The following is a 20,712-nucleotide window of genomic DNA, read 5'->3' as shown; positions in this document are numbered from 1 at the left end:
GTGGAAGATAAGCTAACAAACTTCTATGGGTCTGGCTGCACCGCAACAAAAGACCCGAAGCAGCGAGTCTCAAAGCTTGAGTCTACAGACTTGGGCTTGTGCTACGGCACTAAAAATAGCCCTGTCATATTTTTCACTCAGGTTGGAGCTTGGGCTGTGAGACAAACTCCCTGGCTGGGTTTCAGCACCCAAATGTGAACATCTACAGAGCTATCTGAGTGCCACAGTGTGAGCCCATGTGAGCCTGAGTCTGTAGAGCTGGGCTCTGAGACTCGCTGCCGTGGGCGGGTTTGTTTTTGTTTTATTTATTTATTTATTTATGTTGCAGTGCAGACATACCCTAAATCATATGCAGGGCCTGAGCTTATAGGCATGATCAGAGGCTGCCTCCTGGATTGGGTCCCATTCAAAATCCAGAAAGAGGAGCCTAGTGGTTAGAGCCCTCAGCTGGATGTGGGAGACCCAAGTTCCAGCCCCCCCTTTCTAGAAGATGGGAAGAAAGGATTTGAAGAGGGGTCTCTGATACCTCTCAGAAAGTGAGATTCTGATGTGGGGCTCCCTCAGTCTCCCCTCCTGAAGCTGTTCCTCTGTGGATCAATACTGTCAGGGGGGTTGGAGCAGCGGGACTGGACCCAGGGTCTCCCACCTGGTTGCAGCATCATTTTCTCCCACTCTCTCTCCTGGGCACTGGCCCTTTAACTGACAGGGAGAGGGATGGATCTAGACGGTTCAGTGGGAGCTGGGAGGGGACAGCACCTGAGATGGGCAAATTGGGGCTGGGCAGTTTATTAATATTTGGTATTTGGGGGTAAATGGGGCACAGTCTGCAGAGGATTTTCTATCAATTGTTAATGAGTTTAACCCAATCAGTTGGGATCTGGCCAACTGTCCCGATAGGAGCCGGGCGGTGCCGCTCCCCCACGTTCTATTCTATTCAGTCCTTATAGCCCCTCAGCCCCGCAGGGTCCCAGCACCGTCTAGCCGGGCACCAGCCACACGACTCGCATTCATCCCCTGGGATTCTCCTCCTTCTCTCCTCAATGGGGAACGTATGTGAGATTTATGTGAGTTGGCAAATATGGCAATTTTAATAGACATAAAGTGGAAAATAATTTGATTCTAAGACACAAGGGGGAAAGTTGATGGGAATTTAATCCACTTCTGCACTGTCCAACCCTCCGCCCTCCCCCCGCTATACACACCCACACACATCTGGGCTAATAACTCGGGGGCACCAGTTTCTCTCCCAAATATAGGGAAGTTGCTGCAGATTAAAATGGTAGGAAACTCCCCAACATCTGAGATTTTATATTGACATTTGAATACTAGTAGTGAGAAAATGGGACAAAATCCAAGGGGGAAAACAAACTTCAATCATTTGAGGGAAAAGAAAAAGTTGTATACTGTTACTGACAGCTTGTAGACACCGCCGACTTCCTGAGGAAACTACAATGCATTGGTGTTCTTCCTGAAAACACCATCCTGGCCACCATGGATGTAGAAGCACTTTACACCAATATTCTACATGAGGATGTACTACAAGCTGTCAGGAACAGTATCCCTGATGAGGCCACAGCAAGCCTGGTGGCTGAGCTTTCTGACTTTGTCCTCACCCACAACCACTGCAGATTTGGGGACAACTTATACCTTCAAGTCAGTGGCATTGCTATGGGTACCCGCATGGCCCCACAGTATGCCAACATTTTTATGGCTGACTTAGAATGCTTCCTCAGCTCTCGTCCCCTAGTGCCCCTCCTCTACTTGCGCTCCATTGATGACATCTTCATCATATGGACCCATGGAAAGGAGGCCCTTGAAGAATTCCACCTGGACTTCAACAATTTCCACCCCACCATCAACCTCAGCCTGGACCAGTCCACACAAGAGATCCACTTCCTGGACACTACAGTACAAATAAGTGATGGTCACATAAACACCACCCTATACTGGAAACCTACTGACCACTATACGTACCTACATGCCTCCAGCTTCCATCCAAGATATATCACACGATCCATTGTCTACAGCCAAGCCCTAAGATACAACCAAATTTGGTCCAACCCCTCAGACAGAGACAAACATCTACAAGATCTTTATCAAGCATTCTTAAAACTACAATACCCACCTGGGGAAGTGAGGAAACAGATTGACAGAGCAAGACGGGTACCCAGAAATCACCTACTACAGGACAGGCCCAACAAGGACAATAACAGAACACCACTGGCCATCACATACAGCCCCCAGCTAAAACCTCTCCAGCGCATTATCCATGATCTACAACCTATCCTGGAAAATGATCCCTCACTCTCACAGACCTTGGGAGGCAGGCCAGTCCTTGCTTACAGTCAACCCCCCAACCTGAAGCAAATACTCACCAGCAACTACACACCACACCACAGAAACACCAACCCAGGAACCAATTCCTGAAGCAAACCTCGTTGCCTACTCTGTCCCCATATCTACTCTGGTGACACCATCAGAGGACCCAACCACATCAGCCACACCATCAAGGGCTCATTCACCTGTACATCTACTAATGTTATATATGCCATCATGTGCCAGCAATGCCCCTCTGCCATGTACATTGGCCAAACCAGACAGTCCCTCCGCAAAAGAATAAATGGACACAAATCGGACCTCAGGAATGGTAACATACAAAAGCCAGTAAGTGAACACTTCAGTCTCCCTGGTCATTCTATTACAGATTTAAAAGTCACTATCATTGAACAAAAAAACTTCAGAAACAGACTTCAAAGAGAAACAGCAGAACTAAAATTCATTTGCAAATTTAACACCATTAATCTGGGCTTGAATAGGGACTGGGAGTGGCTGGCTCATTACAGAAGCAGCTTTTCCTCTCCTGGAATTGACACCTCCTCATCTATTATTGGGAGAGGACTACATCCACCCTGATTGAATTGGCCCTGTCAACACTGGTTCTCCACTTGCGAAGTAATTCCCTGCTCTCCATTTGTCAGTATATAATGCCTGCATCTGTAACTTTCACTCTATGCATCTGAAGAAGTGAGGTTTTTACCCACAAAAGCTTATGCCCAAATAAATCTGTTAATCTTTAAGGTGCCACCAGACTCCTTGTTGTTTTTGTAGATACAGACTAACATGGCTACCCCTTGATACCTGAGAAACTGGTGTTAATCAGTCCAGGCTCCTGGGGGTGCTAAAGAGGTACCAAGAGGCTCCTCCTCCTCTCTCTCCCTGCAGCTCCTGCTGCTTTCTGTTATTCCCTCTCACCTTTTCTCCTGCCTGCCTGTTATGTCTCCTGTACCCTCCTTCCTCCAGCACAGCACTCCACTCTCTGTGCATGTAAAGCAGAGAGAATACATATGCGCCAGCAGCAGACACAATTTTCTACACTCTGGGTCCTAGTGCCCCGCCCCCAGTCTGACACCTGAGGCGGCCGCCTCAGTTTGCCTCATGGTAAGGCCAGCCCTGAATATGCCCCACCTGCAACACAACTGGGTGTTCCCCTTCCTGGAACTGACTCAGGCTGTTTGCTGAGCTGGGAGAAGCCCACTGGTAACATTCCAGCCCTGGAGGCATTTGTGTAAAATGTGCCAATAGGGCTCTTTTGCTGGTGTGCATCCCCATGTTGTCATGCACCTGAAGGAGCACAGTCTATCTAAGTAGGGATAGTCAGACTTTGCAGACTTCATTGCTATATTATATAGAGAGAATTTTAATGGTTAATATTAATATTGCTGCTAGTTTTAAAGCATTTTTCAATATTTATTGTTAAATTTTCACAGTTGCACAAAAATCTGGGTTTTAGCATTTCTTTCCAATTGTTCATAGACTCATAGACCTTAAGGTCAGAAGGGACCATTATTATCATCTGGTCTGACCCCCTGCATGCTGCAGGCCACAAAACCATCCCTACCCCTTCCCTTGACTCTGCTGTTGAAGTCCCCAAATCCTGTGTTTTAGTGACTTCAATTGGCAGAGAACCCTCCTGCTAGCGATCCCTGCCCCATGCTGCGGAGGAAGGCGAAAAACCTCCAGGGCCTCAGCCAATCTTCCCTGGAGGAAAATTCCTTCCCGACCCCAAATATGGTGATCAGTAAAACCCCGAGCATGTAGGCAAGAGTCTCCAGCCTGACCCTTGTTAGCCATTATACTATTTACTTGCTATTGGTCGGTATTCCTTGGCTAATATGTTTTTCCATTAAACCATTCCCTCCATAAACTTATCTAACTTAATCTTAAAACCAGACAGGTCCCTCGCCCCCACCGTTTCCCTCGGAAGGCCGTTCCAATATTTCACCCCTCTGACGGTCAGAAACCTTCGTCTAATTTCAAGCCTAAACTTTCCCACGGCCAGTTTATATCCATTCGTTCTCGTGTCCACATTAGTACTAAGCTGGAATAATTCCTCTCCCTCCCTTGTATTTATCCCTCTGATATATTTTAAGAGAGCAATCATATCCCCCCTCAGCCTTCGTTTTGTCAGACTAAACAACCCGAGCTCCTCTAGTCTCCTTTCATACGACAGGTTTTCCATTCCTCTGATCATCCTAGTGGCCCTTCTCTGCACCCGTTCCAGTTTGAGTTCATCTTTTTTAAACATGGGAGACCAGAACTGCACACAGTACTCCAAATGAGGTCTCACCAGCGCCTTACACAACGGAAGCAGCACCTCCTTATCCCTACTAGATATACCTCGCCTAATGCATCCCAAGACCGCATTGGCTTTTTTCACCGCCACGTCACATTGTCGACTCATAGTCATCCTGCGGTCTACAAGGACCCCTAGGTCCTTCTCCTCTTCCGTTACTTCTAACCAATGCGTCCCCAGCTTGTAACTAAAATTGTTGTTGGTCATCCCTAAATGCATCACCTTACACTTTTCACTATTAAATTTCATCCTATTTCTGATACTCCAATTCATAAGCTCATTCAAGTCTCCCTGCAGAATATCCCTATCCTCCTCCGAATTGGCAACGCCTCCCACCTTCGTATCATCCGCAAACTTTATCAGTCCACTCCTGCAATCGGTTCTGAGGTCAGTTATAAATAGATTAAATAAAATGGGTCCCAAAACCGAACCTTGAGGAACTCCACTGGTAACCTCCCTCCAACTTGACAATTCACCCTTCAATACGACCGGCTGCATTCTCCCCATTAACCAATTCCTTATCCACCTCTGGATTTTCATATCGATCCCCATCTTTTCCAGTTTAACCAATAATTCCTCATGGGGTACAGTATCAAACGCTTTACTGAAATCCAGGTATATTAGGTCCACCACATTTCCCTTATCTAATAAGTCCGTTACTTTCTCGAAGAAGGAGATCAGATTCATTTGGCACGATCTGCCCTTCGTAAAACCATGTTGTAATTTATCGCAATTGCCATTAACCTCAAGGTCCTCAACTACTTTCTCTTTCAGAATTTTCTCCAGCACCTTGCACACTACAGATGTTAAACTAACAGGCCTATAGTTACCCAGATCACTTTTTTTCCCTTTCTTGAAAATAGGAACCACATTAGCTATTCTCCAGTCTAACGGAACCACCCCTGAGTTTACAGATTCATTAAATATTATTGCTAATGGGCCTGCTATTTCCCGCGCCAATTCCTTCAATATTCTCGGATGAAGATCGTCCGGTCCGCCCGACTTAGCCCCATTAAGGTGTTCAAGTTTTGTTTCTACCTCGGATATGGTAATCCCCCCTCCTGTATGCCCCTCTGTCACGGTGCTAGTATCCCTAATACCTTGATATTGTGCCATGCCTAGATGATTTTTAATCTCCTCTCCGGCTATAGTCTTCAGCGGTCCCACTTCTTCTTTCTTTGCTTTCTTCCTATTTATATGGCTGCAAAACCTCTTACTATTGCTTTTAATTCCCCTCACAAGGTCCAACTCTACACGGCTTTTGGCCTTTCTCACTCTATCTCTACATTCTCTGACTTCACTAAGGTAAGTTTCCTTACTGATCCCTCCCCTCTTCCACTCTTTGTACGCTTTCTGTTTTTTCCTAATCGCCCCTTTGAGTCGGTCGCTCATCCAGCTCGGTCTAAATCTCTTGCTTAGTAATCTTTTTCCCTTTTTTGGGATACAGGCCTCTGACAGCTCATGCAGCTTTAACTTAAAGTAATCCCAGGCATCATCTGCCTTAAGATTCATTAATACGTTTGCCCAATCCACTTCCCTTACCAGTCCTCTTAATTTGTTAAAATTAGCCTTTTTAAAATTATAAACCCTAGTCTTTGATTTAATTCTGTTACTCCTTCCATTTAGTTTAAACCAGATTAGCTCATGATCACTGGAGCCCAAGTTGTCCCCTACAACCACTTCCTCAACGAGGTCCTCACTACTCACCAAAATCAAATCCAAAATGGCCTCCCCCCTCGTCGGTTCAGCAACCAGTTGATGAAGGAATTGATCAGCAAGCACATCTAGGAACATCTGAGCCCTATTATTGCTACTAGCGTTTGTTCCCCAATCTATATCCGGGAAGTTAAAGTCCCCCATAATTACACAGTTCCTATTAGTATTTACTTCTCTAAACACATTAAATAGTCCTTTATCCATATCCTGGGTCGATCCCGGCGGTCTATAGCACACCCCAAGCACTATCCCTGGAGAGGCTCTAGTAGTTCTTTTACCCAGTGTGAGTATTGCCCAGACGGACTCCATGTTATCTATTCCATCAACTATTATTTCTTTACAGCTTATCTCACTATTGACATACAATGCCACCCCCCCACCTTTACCTTTGTTCCGGTCTTTCCTAAACAGCGCATACCCTTCCATACCTGTATTCCAGTCATGACTGCTGTTCCACCACGTTTCAGTTATTCCTACGATATCCGGTTTCAATTCTCGGACCAAGAGCTCCAATTCCTCCATTTTGTTACGTAGGCTTTTCGCATTGGTGTATAAACACCCTAATGTATGTCGTTTAGCCTGTCTCCCATTAGTAACGCTATATGTTACAGGCCTCTTTGTGTTCGTCCCCCCTCTCCTTCTTATGTCCAATCTCATCTCCTCGGCTATATCTCCTCTTATCTCATCACTCGCCTTTTCAGTGTTGGAATCTGGCGTGGAGATTAACTGTACATCTCCCAACCATCTCCCCAAACTTCCTAGTTTAAAGCTCTTTTGATAAGATGAATTTAAATTATCAATTTAAAATTTCACAGTTGTTGGAAATTATGGGGGAATACAACAATAGCGAGTCAGATTACAATGATTTAATGTCAGTAGACACAGATTCAAAAAGTTAAAGCTTTATAACCATGAAAAAGCAGATTGTCAACATCACCTGCCAAAAGATGCAAAATCACTACCCTTAAATCAAACTCTAAGAAGTTCTCAAGCAGCATTGTTCTTACTTTGTGTATCTGTAATTTTCGTTTATTATCAACTGAAATATTTTTTCATTGGTTTGTGTGTATACAGCAAAAGCAATGTTTGCCAATATTTACAAATAAAAGCGAATTCTTCCACACCTAGTAATATTACATTAAACTCATAGGCTAAAAACTTGGTTAAACTGGAACCAATGATTTCTAGACCTGATTCTCATTTACATGAAGGCTGCTTGGACTCAGTGTAAAGGGGCTGCAGTGTCACCAACTTTCATGACTTTATCATGAGTCTTGTGATATTTGTTGTGCTTGTTGAAACCCCAGCTCCTGGAAGCATGTGATGAGGTGAGACTCTCGGCTTTTGTTTTCTAAACAAAGGAAGTCTCTAGCTCTCTTTGTTGCAGAGAAAAACTTTAAAATGTCATCCCAGTGCAACCTAAAGATCTGAGTAACCAAAAGGCAACTAAAATCCCCCTTAATATTTACTATTTACTATTATTAAATCTCATTGGTGGGGGGCTGACATGATTTTTAAATGCCTGGGGTTGGCAATACTGTTCCAGTGAGAATTCAGAAATTAAATCTCTTTAAGTTACCCAGAGAAAGCCCCCTAAAGGAGTGTCATCATTCATCTAAAACAGCACAGTGAACAGAAAGAGAAATGGACAGAGAGTGCAAACTATGGGAATGCACACAGAGTCGGGCTGTGGACCCCAAGCAGGACATGAGCACAGTCCCCCTGAACTGGCAGTGAACTAAAAAGAGAAAGGAGAAAGTTCATTTTTATATTTAGAAAACAGGCCTGGAATCATATATTGATCGATGGCCATGCAGTGCTGCCAGCACCAAGTGTTCAAAAGTTATGAATTTGGCTTAAGAGATCATTAAATCTTGTGTAAAACAGATCACTTCTTTGGTGCTGAGTGATGAGATTTCACTTCGGTCACATTTTCAAGTTTTTCTACTCAACCATGATAGACGTCTCATGACATCTACTGAAACCACTACTTTCATTCTGCCCTCACTACCATCCGAATCTGCTTCCTGCAACAAATAAATGGTGCTAAAAGTTGGGCAGAGGGAGAAAATGAGAGGGGAGGTATGGGAGAATTTGTGGAGGGGGTAAAAAATGTGTCCAAAGGAGGGAAGAACTGGTGGAGTCAAGAGAAGGAGACAGGCAGATTAGGAAAAGTTAGGGCAAGGAGTAAGAGCTGTCCTATGTGCTATTTTGATTTACTCCTGGGGGAATTCTGCACCAAAAAAAAAAAAAAAAAAAAAAAATTCTGCACACAATATTTTAAAATTCTGTAAATTTTATTTGTCAAAATAGTGTAATAAAATCATGCCAGTTTCAGTTGTTTTGGTAATTTATTTCAAAATACCTGTCAGCAAGTATGTATAACAATACACATAACAAAAAAGATTCAGGAAATGTTTTATGACAAATTGATTCCTTACTAGGCATATTAACAGAACTTTGAGTAATAATTCTTTTAAACTACAATACAGAAACATATTTCCCTCACTCCTCAGAAGCAGTGCAAAGTCTTGGGGGAGTCTGGGGTAATTGAGGAGCTGAGGGAGACAGAAGTAATTGCTAGGAATTGGGTGTGAAACTGAAGGGTTGGTGGTGTGGGTGGGAGAAGTATGGCACATTTTTGTGGGGGGAGGGATTGATAGGGAGCCTCCCCCTGGCTGACCTCTAGCCTCTCCCACTCATTCAGGCACATCTGCCCCTGTCCCCATGTGTTCCTCCACCCCCACTTAGCCACCTCTCCTCCCCCTGTCCCCATGTGGCCCTGCACCCTCTCCCCCTGTGACCCTGTGCCCCCACTCAGCCACCCCCTGTCCCCGTGTGTCCCTCCACCCCCACTTAGCCACCTCTCCTCCCCCCTGTCCCTATGTGGCCCTGCACCCTCTCCCTCTGTGCCCCCACTCAGCCACCCGCTGTCCCCATGAGTCCCTGCACCCCCACTCAACTACCCCTCCCCCTGTCTCCATGTGTCCCTGCATCCCCACTCAGCCACCACCCCTTCTCCGTGTGGCCCTGCAGCCCACTCCCATTCAGCCCTCACTTCAGTCTGTCTCTCCCACTAGCCCTTATGAACCCCAGTCTGTGACCCCCCCAGCAGCCCCATGTGCCCCATGCTGTCTGTCCCCCCATATCCCATGCCTCCTGACCTGGTCCCACCAGTGGGGTCCTCCAAGGAAGAGCCTCTTCTCTTCTCTATCCACAGCTGAGGCTGGCCTGGGTGTGGCTGATATCTGTTCTAGGGCCACAGTTGCCCCTGGTGTGCAAAAGGCATAACTGCAGCACATCTCCAGCAGAATGTATTTGCTGCAGAGAAAAAAAAATCTGCAATGCACATGAATTCTCCGCATGTACAGTGGTGCAGAATTCCCCCAGGAGCAATTTATAGCTTGTCTGAGGGAAGATTGATATTGGTGGGTCTCTGGTGATTTAATAATAAATAAATATGCCAATCTGTAATGATCTGTATGTTAACATGCATGTAGACTGCTCACCAATGACTCCCCGAGCAGGCAGGGTGGGTGACAGCTGATAAAGTTCTGTGTCAGAGGCAGACCCCAGTGCACAAGGAGGTTTCAGTGATTTCATCAGAGTTGCCCAGAGTGAAACATGCTTCACTGAACAAATACCAAGTATTTGGTCTCTCTGCAGGTGAAGTGAAGGACAGGGGCATGAGCAGCACATGACTCCTTTTAGGGAGGCTGGGCTTGAGTGCCAGAAGCTCTCTAGAAGTGTGTTTGGGGGGTGCCACCAGAGCCCATACCATGGCCCCACCCCTGCTCCACCCTACTCTGCCCCAGGCCCTGCTCCCGCTCTTGCCTCTTCATCCCCTCCCCTGCGGGGCCACCCACATGCCACCCACACTTCTCTGCCTCTGAGGGGGTGAAGAGGCATGAGCAGCAGGCAGGAAGGTATGGGGGAAGCAGTGTAGAAGCGCAAGAGGCAGGTGAGGGGGAGCTGCAAGGTAAATGGGTGGAGACATGTGAGCTGCGTGGGGGGCACAGTGTGGATGGGAAATGGAGCAGTATGGGCAGGGCCACGAGGTAAGAGTGGGATGTGGGAGCGGGGCCTCGGGGTGGAGCGTAGGCAGGACCACAGCCAGGCGCCCTTTTGGCGATGGTGCTCCAAAGGTGTCAAGCCGGCTGAGCACCTCCCCTAGCACATTATACCCGCCGCCCATGGGCAGGAGGCTGGAATCCCCCTAGGCCTTGGGGCTCAGGCATGGGACTCTCAGCAAAGAAAAACCCCACAATCCTCACCCACACACAGCCACCATGTACCAACTGGTGCTACCAGAGCCCCCTCCCATGGTGCTCAGGCGTGTGGCATCCCTGCAGTCAAACCGCTTCACAGATTCTAAAAGGGACCAATGTGATCATCTAGTCTGACCTCCAGGAGAACCCAGACCACAGAACTGCCCCAAAACAATTCACAGAGCAGAGCTTTTTTGGGAAAAAAATCCTATCTTGAATTAAAAATTGCCAGTGATGGACAATCAGCCATGACCCTTAGTCAATTATTCCAAGGGTTAAATATTCTCACTGGTAAAAACTTTCACCTTATTTCTAGTGTGAATGTATCCAGTTTCAACCACTGGATCTTGTTGTCTTGGGAAACAATTAGCAGAGGATGGCTTTGTTCTATTGATCTCTGGGTTATTGGCCTGGCACCCTTCCACTCTGCTCCCCTTCCCTGCCTCTGGCTGAGGGCTGAAGATTTATGGGTTGGCTTATGTCACAGTTTTCAGTGTAACTGCGCTTGTATTCCCACTCCGTAGTCCCTCCAGGGCACTCACTGAAAGGTTTCTTGCTCCCAGCCATCACCTCTCTTGGTGAGAGCCCCACATCTCCCCTATCTCCTGACCAGGGCTTTTAATGCTGCACATCTCCCTGGATGACACTGTGACATCCCCAGCAAGCCAGGCTGCAGAAAAATGCCAGTGCCTGCACTGTGCTCTCTCTGTCTCTCTCGCTGAGGGCTATGAACAGCATATAGACACCAGCAGTTGCATGTTATCACACAGCTTCTTCTAAGCAAGCACATTGATTGTTAAATTAGAAACATTACATAGAAAGCATAATTAAAAAAAAACTTAGATTAAACCCAGATTCCTGGGTGTGCTGAAGGGACAGGAAAGATCTGCCACTTACTACATGAATCTCCGAGACACTCCTCAGCAGTTACTGGCTCCCTGGGGCTTCCTGAGAGTTACTGGCAATCCAAAAGGTGCCTTTTCAATGGAGTATTTCCAGTTGTATTCTAAGGCAGAAATCATTTCATATGCATGTCCGGTGTTCATCTATCCTCCCAGACTGTAGCTCTAATGACTTTAAATCAGCAGCTGAATGTGCCTTTCCCTATGGCAGCCATTGTCGGTGAGTTGTGAAAGAGCAAAGAGAGCACTTGGAATTGTCACTTGATGCTGCAGGTATGAAAGAGAAAATATCAGTTCTTTCTACAAAACCACACAGATAGTGATATTCTCTCTGGGGTCTCAGTGCCAGGAGATCAGCATGGGGATGAGGAGCAGAGCAGGGTTCAGATCTGAAGGATTATTTTAGTTCACTGTCGCTACAGGAGAGCTTCTCTGGGGGTTCCTTCATTCCCATGTTCTCCGAGGAATTTTTGCCCAGCTGATTCAGGATGGCAGAGCAGTGGGGAGAAAAGCCGTGAGATGAATCCCTCAGTGTCTGTAATTTCCAGCAGTTGATGCTCAGAGCAGAAGCAGTGTTGGAAAAAAGAGCTTCATGAGACCAAAATACAGAAGAAAGAAATAATGGGGGTTGGGGCACTTGCTGAGCTGGAAACTGCCCAAGGATATTAAGGAGCAGCCTGGGAAGGAGGGTGAGAATCACAGCTGCTGACTCCTACTGTCTCTTCCCTACCTGGTCTTTAGGCTCTTTAAGACTCATGTTTTTCTGGTGCTTGTGTAACCCACTGGTGTGTGTGTGTGTTACAGCTTCCCAGTGTGCTGATCTGTAGGTGATATGAGCTGTTACAGCTCCGAAGGGTCGAATATTTAACATAAACTGTGATAGCCTGTGCTTTAAGCTCAAGAGGCCCCTGGTTCCATCCTGGGTGTGTCAGCCAAGACGACAGCTGTCATACCTATTCTTAGCCTGGTGGCTATTCCTTCTGTTTCCCTGAAGTCTCCCCAGCTGAAGTGGGCTCCTGGCTCTTTGTGGATGGCAGCGGGTGTGAGGGGAGCTGGTGCTGGGGCTCCTGCGCTGTACAGGGGATGGGCTAACCAGAGATCTCTTGTCTCCAAGGCTCTCAGGCCACTTGTCCAGCCTGGTTGCAGGAGGGGATCTGGTGACAGACAGAGGGGGCCTAGGAGAGTCTGGGGAGCAACCACCTGGGACCAGGAATGGAAATCCAGCTGTGGTGTGACTGGGATCCCGGGGGGGAGGGGCATGGTGAGGTTGCTGAATTAGAGCAAATTGCAAAGAATGGAGCAGTCAATCCCCAAAACTGGTGGATATTCCAATACTTAGATTTATCAAGCCAGCACAAAACAGCTTCTACAATACCTTACTGATTACACAGAAACCAAAAACACAGATCCCTTAAAGCAACCCAGCCTTGGGCTCCCTCCCAGACAATCAAATCAAATATGATGAAGATTACTGAAAATCTTGCTCATCGTATTTAAAGTTCTACCAGTCCCAAAGGATCGGATACATCACCCACCAAGTCAATCAATAAATATTTCAATTCTTACACACTTACAGCCAATTCTTTTAAAATTTATTAAAACAAAAGAGAAGAGGGAGAGTATTGGTTAAAAGATCAGTATACATACAGACATGAGTACAGTTCGGAGATCATTTTCATAGTAGAAATGGCAAGCTTCAGTGTTGCAAAGAGTTCTTTTAGAATTAGTCCATAGGTTCAGTCCAATATCTAATACCAGGGTGATCCAATACCTGCTGCTCTGAGGCCCCAGGCCTGCTGCTCGGGCACTCCCACTGCTCTGGTGCTCCCCAGGGCCAGCAACCCAGGGCATGTTGTTCAGGCGCTCCCAGGGGCCAGCTGCCTGGGGTTGCTCGAGCAGCAACTGGTGTGGCTGGCCCCAGGGACAGCCCCCACATCTGTCCCTCAGACACATTCTGCACCTCCTGTTCTTCACCCTTCCCCCATCCCTGGTGCTGCAGGGATGGAGGGGGAGCAGCTTCCAGGGGTTATAGAGATGAGGAACAAGAGGTCTGGGTAGGTGGAAGTCCTCCAGGATCATAGATACTGGGATTACTGCAGCTAGAGAATCCTTTTTAAAAAATTCTCACTGGACTTCCCCCCTTGTATCGGCGACACCAACTTAGCCTAGATCCCCAGAGTCCTCCTGGCCATAGAGGACAGTGACAAACAGGCTGCAAAATCCTTAAAGAAATTATATTGGCTTCTCTACCTCGATCACTCCCTGCTCTTTATGGTTTGACAGTCCAAAGACGTCTACTGAGCCTGCAGGGTCATAGAAACTGCATGGTAGAAAGTCTGCATCAAGACAGCAGAGACTAGGGTGTCTGAGGCTAGAGAAGCTGATCTCAGGGCCCCCAGTGGGATGTTCCCCCCACCTCACCATATCTCAGTGAGACAGGCTTATCCGGGATCCTATCCCCACCAAGAACCAGGGTTGGATTCTCTCCCCAGGGATAGAGCCTGGTGGGAAAGTGAAGATCCGGACCTCATTACCAGCATCAATAAATGTCACCTGCCCCTGTTCACAGTCCAGACAAACCCGGATCCTGCTGGGGACCCGGCTCAGGGACAGAGGAGTCACAGGGGAGGTGAGAGCCTGGAACTGACCCCCAGGCCACCCAACAGCCCAGATCCCCCCCTCAGGGCTATGGCTGATCCATCCCTTCCTCTTCACAGCCTCTTTGGCCACCCCCACAGCCCAGTATCCCCCATCCCCTACCTCCACCTCCATCTCCACCTCCCAGTAATGTCTCCCCGAGGTGAATCCCTCACAGCCCAGCACACAGGTCCAAGAATCAAATCTCTCAGGGTTGTTGGGCAGATCCTGCCCTGTTTCTGCCCATCTCACACTTTTCCAATCCGCAGACATGATAAGTAGGGGATGAGCTGTGTCTGGATCCAGAGTCACATTCGCTGTTGGGAGAGAGAATCCAAGTGTTAGAGGCAGAAGTCAGCCCTGGGGGAGGGCTTGATGGTGTTAGTGACAGAATCTGCCCCAGCTGGAGAGTGACTCAAGGAATCTCCTTCCTGTAGGACATACCCAGCTGAGATCTGAGTAATGTGCAGTGGAAATTCACTCCCCTCATAGAGACAGGTCAGTGACAAAGTCAAAGGATTGGCTAGGGCAGGCCTGAGACTTATAATATTTCCCACCTTCTCTCCTCTCTTCTAAGGGAGAGGATTAGAGATCTTGGTATCATAGGCAGGCCTAGTAGATTGTGTGGAAACTGACTATCCATAGTAATAACTCATATTGCCCTACTGTGCCCCTCCCTCCCTCCATCCTTATATTTAAAGTCTTGGAGCTTGGATGTCTTCATCTGGCCACATATTCATCCTTTCTTTCAGTTCAAGGTCAGAAACAGCCATTCTATTCTGATGTGCATTTCCCTCAGTCTCTTCTGTTGAGGCTGTTCCATGGTGTGTAAATAATTAAAGAGTCATTGGGTCACAGTGAGAAAGAGAGCAAGCTCGAGAAAGACTCTATAGCCTGGTATTTGGGGCACTCATCCTGCATATGAAAGACCTAGGAGCCACACCCCCTGCTCCAATGACTCTAATTGTTTACTCCAAAGTGGAACAGGTTCAACGGGAGACATGGAGGGAGCCCTCCATTTGAACACTCCATAGCCTTGGTGGTTGGGGTCACCACTGAAATGTGGCAGATCTGTGTTCAAATCCTTTCACCATCTCCAGCAGATGGTGGACTTGAACCATTGGTTTCCCATATGAGTAACCTAATCCCTGGGCTAAAAGTTATGAGGGATGGGGCCCTGCCTTGATTCTTCCAAAAAATTGCATAGACACATAACTCCAACAGAGGGTTTGCAGCTGAGAATTGCAAGCAGAGGGAAGTGCTTCCCTGTATCTTGGACTTCGGTGTCAAACTCCTTGAGATGTGTGAGGCTTAGGACACACCCCTCTCCTCAGCATCCCCCACTGGGTAACTTTGGTGGGTCCCCGCCTAACATGCTGACTTTGGTGCATTCTAATTATAGGTGCCTCTCTCTCTCTCCCCATTCTATAAGGAGCTTGAGCACCTTACTCCAGCTTATTGAATCTCAGTGATTTTTTAGGTGCCTGAAAGTTAGGTGGGGTGATGATCAGTGTCCCTTTGTGAATCTATCCTTAGGTGCCAAAACACCTTTAGAATCTAGCCCTAAGTGACTTTTCTAAGGTCACACAGGGGGTCAGTACTAACGTGGGAATTACATCCCGGGTCTCTACAGTGATTCAAGAGTCAAGGGAAAGAGGTTGGGACGGCTTTTGTGGCCTGCATCATGCGGGAGGTCAGACTAGATGATCATAATGGTCCCTTCTGACCTTAAAGTCTATGAGTCTATGATTCATAAGAACATAAGAATGGCCATACTGAGTCAGACCCAAGGTCCATCTAGCCCAGTATCCAGTCTTCCGACAGTGGCCAATGCCAGGTGCCCCAGAGGGAATGAACAGAACAGCTGATCATCAAGCAGGAGTGGCGCCAGGGTTTTTGGCGCCCTAGGCGGGGGTCCTTCCACGCTCCCGGTCGTCGTCAGCAATTCTGTGGTGGGGGGTCCTTCTGCGCTCCCAGTCTTCGGGGCACTTCGGCAGCGGGTCCCAGAGTGAGTGAAGGACCTGCCGCAGAATTGCCACCGAAGACCCGGAGCGTGGAAGGACCCCCCACCACCAAATTGCCACTGAGAGCGGCAAAATGCCGCCCCCCCAAATCCTGGTGCCCTAAGCAACTGCCTAGGTCACCTAAATGGAAGCGCTGGCCCTGTCATCAAGTGATCCATCCCCTGTCGTCCACTCCCAGCTTCTGGCAAACAGAGGCTAGGAACACCATTCATGCCCATTCTGGCTAATAGCCAATGATAGACCTATCCTCCATGAATTGATCTAGTTCTTTTTTGTACTAGATAAAGTTCCACGGGTTGACTGTGAGTTGCGTGAAAAAAGACTTCCTTTTGTTTGTTTTAAACCTGCTGCCTATTAATTTTATTTGATGGCCCCTAGTTCTTGTGTTATGAGAATAATACTTCCTTATTTACTGTCTCCACACAAGTCATGATTTTATAGACCTTTATCATATCACCCCTTAGTCATCTCTTTTCCAAGCTGAAAAGTCCCAGTCTTATTCCTCTCTCCTCCTAGGGCAGCTGTTCAATACACTTAATCATTTCTGTTGCCCTTTTCTGAACCTTTTCCACTTCCAATATATCTTTTTGGAGATGGAGCGACCACATCTGCACGCAGTATTCAAGATGTGGGCGTATCATGGATTTATAGAGAGGCAATATGATATTTTCTGTCTTAGTATCTATCCCTCACTTTTTTGACTGCCACTGCACATTGAGTGGATATTTTCAGAGAACTATCCACAATGACTCCAATATCTATTTCTTGAGTGGTAACAGCTAATTTAGATCCCATCATTTTATATGTATAGTTGGGATTATGTTTTCCAATGTGCATTACTTTGCATTTATCAACATTGAATATCATCTGCCATTTTGTTGCCATCACCCAGTTTTGAGAGATTCTTTTGTATCTCTTCTCAGGGTAGGTCTACACTTACCTCCGGGTCCGGTGGTAAGCAATCGATCTTCTGGGATCGATTTATCGCGTCTTGTCTAGACGCGATAAATCGATCCCAGATCAATCCCGGAAGTGCTGGCCGTTGACGCCGGTACTCCAGCTCGGCGAGAGGAGTACGCGGCATTGACGGGGGAGCCTGCCTGCCGCGTCTGGACCCACGGTAAGTTCGAACTAAGGTACTTCGAATTCAGCTACGTTATTAACGTAGCTGAATTTACGTACCTTAGTTCGAAGTGGGGGGTTAGTGTGGACCAGGCCTTTGTCTGCCTGGGTCTTAACTATCTTGAGTAGTTTTGTATCATCTGAATATTTTGCCACCTCACTGTTTATCCCTTTTTTCCAGATCATTTATGAATATGTTAAATAGGACTGCTCCCAGTACAAACCCCTGGGGGACACCACTATTTACCTCTCTCCATTTTGAAAACTGACCATTTATTCCTACCCTTTGTTTCCTATCTTTTAACAAATTATTGATCCATGAGAGAACTTTCCCTCTTATCCCATGACTTCTTAATGTTATGCCGTTGAACAAGGCCAGCCTTCCTCCCCTGAGCCATCTAGTCCCATTGTATTCACTATTACTGAACATGACAGCAAATGGAGGGATGGCCATATTCTCCACTTTCGAGCTCTGGAACTGTATCTCACTGTATTTTTTAAAAAGCCCTGGCTATGGTTTTTCCAGATTTCTTGAGAGAAGATTGAGGTTCTTCCTTTAAACGTATGCAGAAATATCACTATATAGGCATAGAATATTCAGTAATTTAACGTAAATGGCATTTAGAGAGTATTGTTGCTCCTTTCAGCATGAGCACTATTTGGGACCTTGCTGGGTTGTTTCCAGTAGGAAGAGAAATTGATGATATGAGTCAGATGTTTCTTTGGTGCAATCCTGTGTATTTACAAACAATGTACAAAAAGTCCCTGTCCCTGAACATAGTAGTACCCAACAGGAGGCAGTTCCCTTTTTCAGGTATCCATGCCTGCCTTCCAGCCTGTCCTGAGTCCCAAGGAGTTATGTCTATTCTCTCTCAGGGCCACACTGATGACTGCTTTTTGGGCTTTCACCTGACTTGTCTCTCGGCTCTGGTTGCTTTCTTTCTGACCTACAAAGAGACACACACAGCTCCAACCAATGTACACCCCAACCCCTGCATTTTCAATCTGTCCCCATGGAAACCCTTCAGCTCACATGGGTTGTCCTCTCCCCAGGCTTTCATGTGACCATATTCCTGGGGCAGTGGTCAACACTGTCTCAGGGCACGTCTTCACTACCCGCCGAATCGGCGGGTAGCAATCGATCTATTGGGGATCGACTTATCGCGTCTAGTGAAGACGCGATAAAATCGATTCCTGATCGCTCTGCCATCGACTCTGGAAATCCACCGTGGCAAGAGGCTGAAGCGGAGTCGATGGCGGTGCGGCAGCGGTTGACTCGCCACCGTCCTCACAGCCAGGTAAGTCGACCTAAAATACGCAACTTCAGCTACAGTATTCACGTAGCTGAAGTTGCGTATCTTAGGTCGACACCCCCCCCCCCGTAGTGTAGACCTAGCCTCAGACAGCACCACATAAAGTAGCATTTAATTGCTCCTCTATTTAGCCTGAATGAAAGGTGCTCAATACACCCATCAACTTCAACCAAGTCAATAATTGGTGACAGCCATTTACATCTTCCAGGATGGCAAACCCCCTGCCTGCATCTCAGCTCTGTCCATCCTCCCAATACAGTGTCACACTCAGTCATAGCCCATGCACCATCCAGAGCATGTACTTGCTAAGGACAATATTATTTCATTATTTTCCATATTTCCAAAGGGAGTATTCTCTAGCTCTGGAGCTCATTTTGGGCAATTGCCTTCACCACTCAAATTCCCACCAGGGAAAATAATAATAAAAACCCCTTATTTTAAATAGTTCTTGATGAGTTAATAAAAAGGAACTGGGATCTTTGTGGGGTGCTGAGGTCTGGACATTAATTAAATCTGAGCTTTAATTACCTGCATCATTTAAGGATCTTCTCCAGTCTGAAAGCAAACACATAGGTGAAAATGAAAATTCATCTAGATGAGTGCAGTATCAGTAAGATTCATTATCATTGAAAAGACTGCGTTAGAGAAAGAGAAAATCTTACCAAGTTCTGTTTGAAGTTTAGCTACACAATGAACAGAAAGAAATGGACATCAAGTAAGAACTTCTCTCTCAAGGTGAAAATAATTCCAATCCAGTCTCCCCAAACCATATGTTACAAAGGTCATTCATTCAGGCTCTGATCAGAGATTTTGAAAGAAAATTGTCCCCACTAACCCATAGGCAGCATATAAGACATCTTTGAAGTTCCTCAGTGGCCAATATTTCAGCATGGCCTGGGCTAAAGGTTGCAACTCATATGCACCCCTTACTGAATCTACATAATCCTGATCCCAGTGGACACACCCCTACTGCCCCTGTCCCAGTGGCTGCTTTATGAGACTACTGTAGAGCCCATCTGTGCTACATGGAAAAGATTAAAAAATCCCCAAGTCACCATCATATGGCACCTCCAGCCAATGTAAATTTCAATCTTCATGAATATACATTTAAAATATTGTTTTCCTTATGAATTCCAATTGGCTACATACTGAATTGCATATTACGCTTATTGATGTTGCATATGATTTTCAAGTTGACATTGCCCTTTTAACTAAAAACATTCTTAACATCATACAACTTCACAGGAATGGCAAAACTGAACTTACTGTTATTTTCAAGACGTTTCCCTAAAAAAGAAGCAAACAGTTAAACATGCATTAATAGATTTTTGTGTGTGTGTGCGTTGAGATTTAGAGTTTTATAATAAGAATTCTAATACAAATAAGAATCAGAAATATTTAATTAACACTAATTATGAAAGATTTTAATTCAGCAAAGCCCTTAAATTAGTGTTTCACTTCAATTTTGTGCCTATGTTCCCTTGAAGTTTAAGTTAATCATATGCTTAATGCTCCGATTCTGCAAACACTTCTGCATGTACTTACCTTTACTACCATGATTAGTCCCATTAAAGTTAATGAGGCTTCTTAGGGTAATAGAGTTAAGCACATGCATGAGTATTTGCCTAAGTGTGTTGGTGGGTAAGGATGGATGCAGATGTTGAGGGCCTTACAGAATTGGGACCTAATCCTGCTTTCCTGGACACTCTAAACTTCCATTGACTCCTCTGAGAACATTGGGTGTGTGAGCAATAACAGATCAGGCCATATAATTATTAATACTAATATTCTGATTATATGACTTCTAGTATTTAACGTTTCTCTAGTTAATAACTGTCAACATTTCTGTGCCACCTTAAAGCATACAGTAAGCACTTGGTCAACATTTTCAAAAGTGGATGCCAAAATTGAAGCTAGTTGAACAATGGAAAAATTATTTTAAAAATCTAAATTTTTGAAGTATTTTCCATTCACAGGGTTTGAAATGGACCAAATCTTTCATGTTTTTACATTTTTTCATTAAATATATAATTTATTTCAAATTTTGAAAATCCACAAATGCATTCCTCTAGCTCTTCCTCCACCTTTTCAACACTG

At 46.0% G+C, this 20,712-nt stretch overlaps 2 protein-coding genes across 2 annotated transcripts in view; one reads left to right on the top strand and one right to left on the bottom strand.

The window, feature by feature from the left end:
• Positions 1-20,712, top strand: part of LOC101942541 (butyrophilin subfamily 1 member A1-like) — a 343,737-nt gene that overhangs the window by 61,523 nt on the left and 261,502 nt on the right. The gene's annotated exons all lie outside the window — the stretch shown is intronic.
• The window catches only part of LOC135975014 (butyrophilin subfamily 1 member A1-like), a 190,929-nt gene continuing 184,163 nt past the window's right edge, over positions 13,947-20,712 (bottom strand). The window contains exons 8-10 of the mRNA XM_065565048.1: positions 19,278-19,298; positions 19,144-19,170; positions 13,947-14,473 (exon numbers count right to left, since the gene is read on the bottom strand). Coding sequence (XP_065421120.1) covers positions 13,947-14,473; positions 19,144-19,170; positions 19,278-19,298 — 575 coding nt within the window. The remainder of the gene's footprint in view (positions 14,474-19,143; positions 19,171-19,277; positions 19,299-20,712) is intronic.

The sequence above is a fragment of the Chrysemys picta genome, chromosome 12 (genome assembly GCF_011386835.1).
Source record: "Chrysemys picta bellii isolate R12L10 chromosome 12, ASM1138683v2, whole genome shotgun sequence".
In the NCBI taxonomy this organism is placed as follows: Eukaryota; Metazoa; Chordata; order Testudines; family Emydidae; genus Chrysemys; species Chrysemys picta.
The sequence above is the reverse complement of the archived record's forward strand: the minus strand, read 5'-3'. Positions and strand labels throughout refer to the sequence as shown.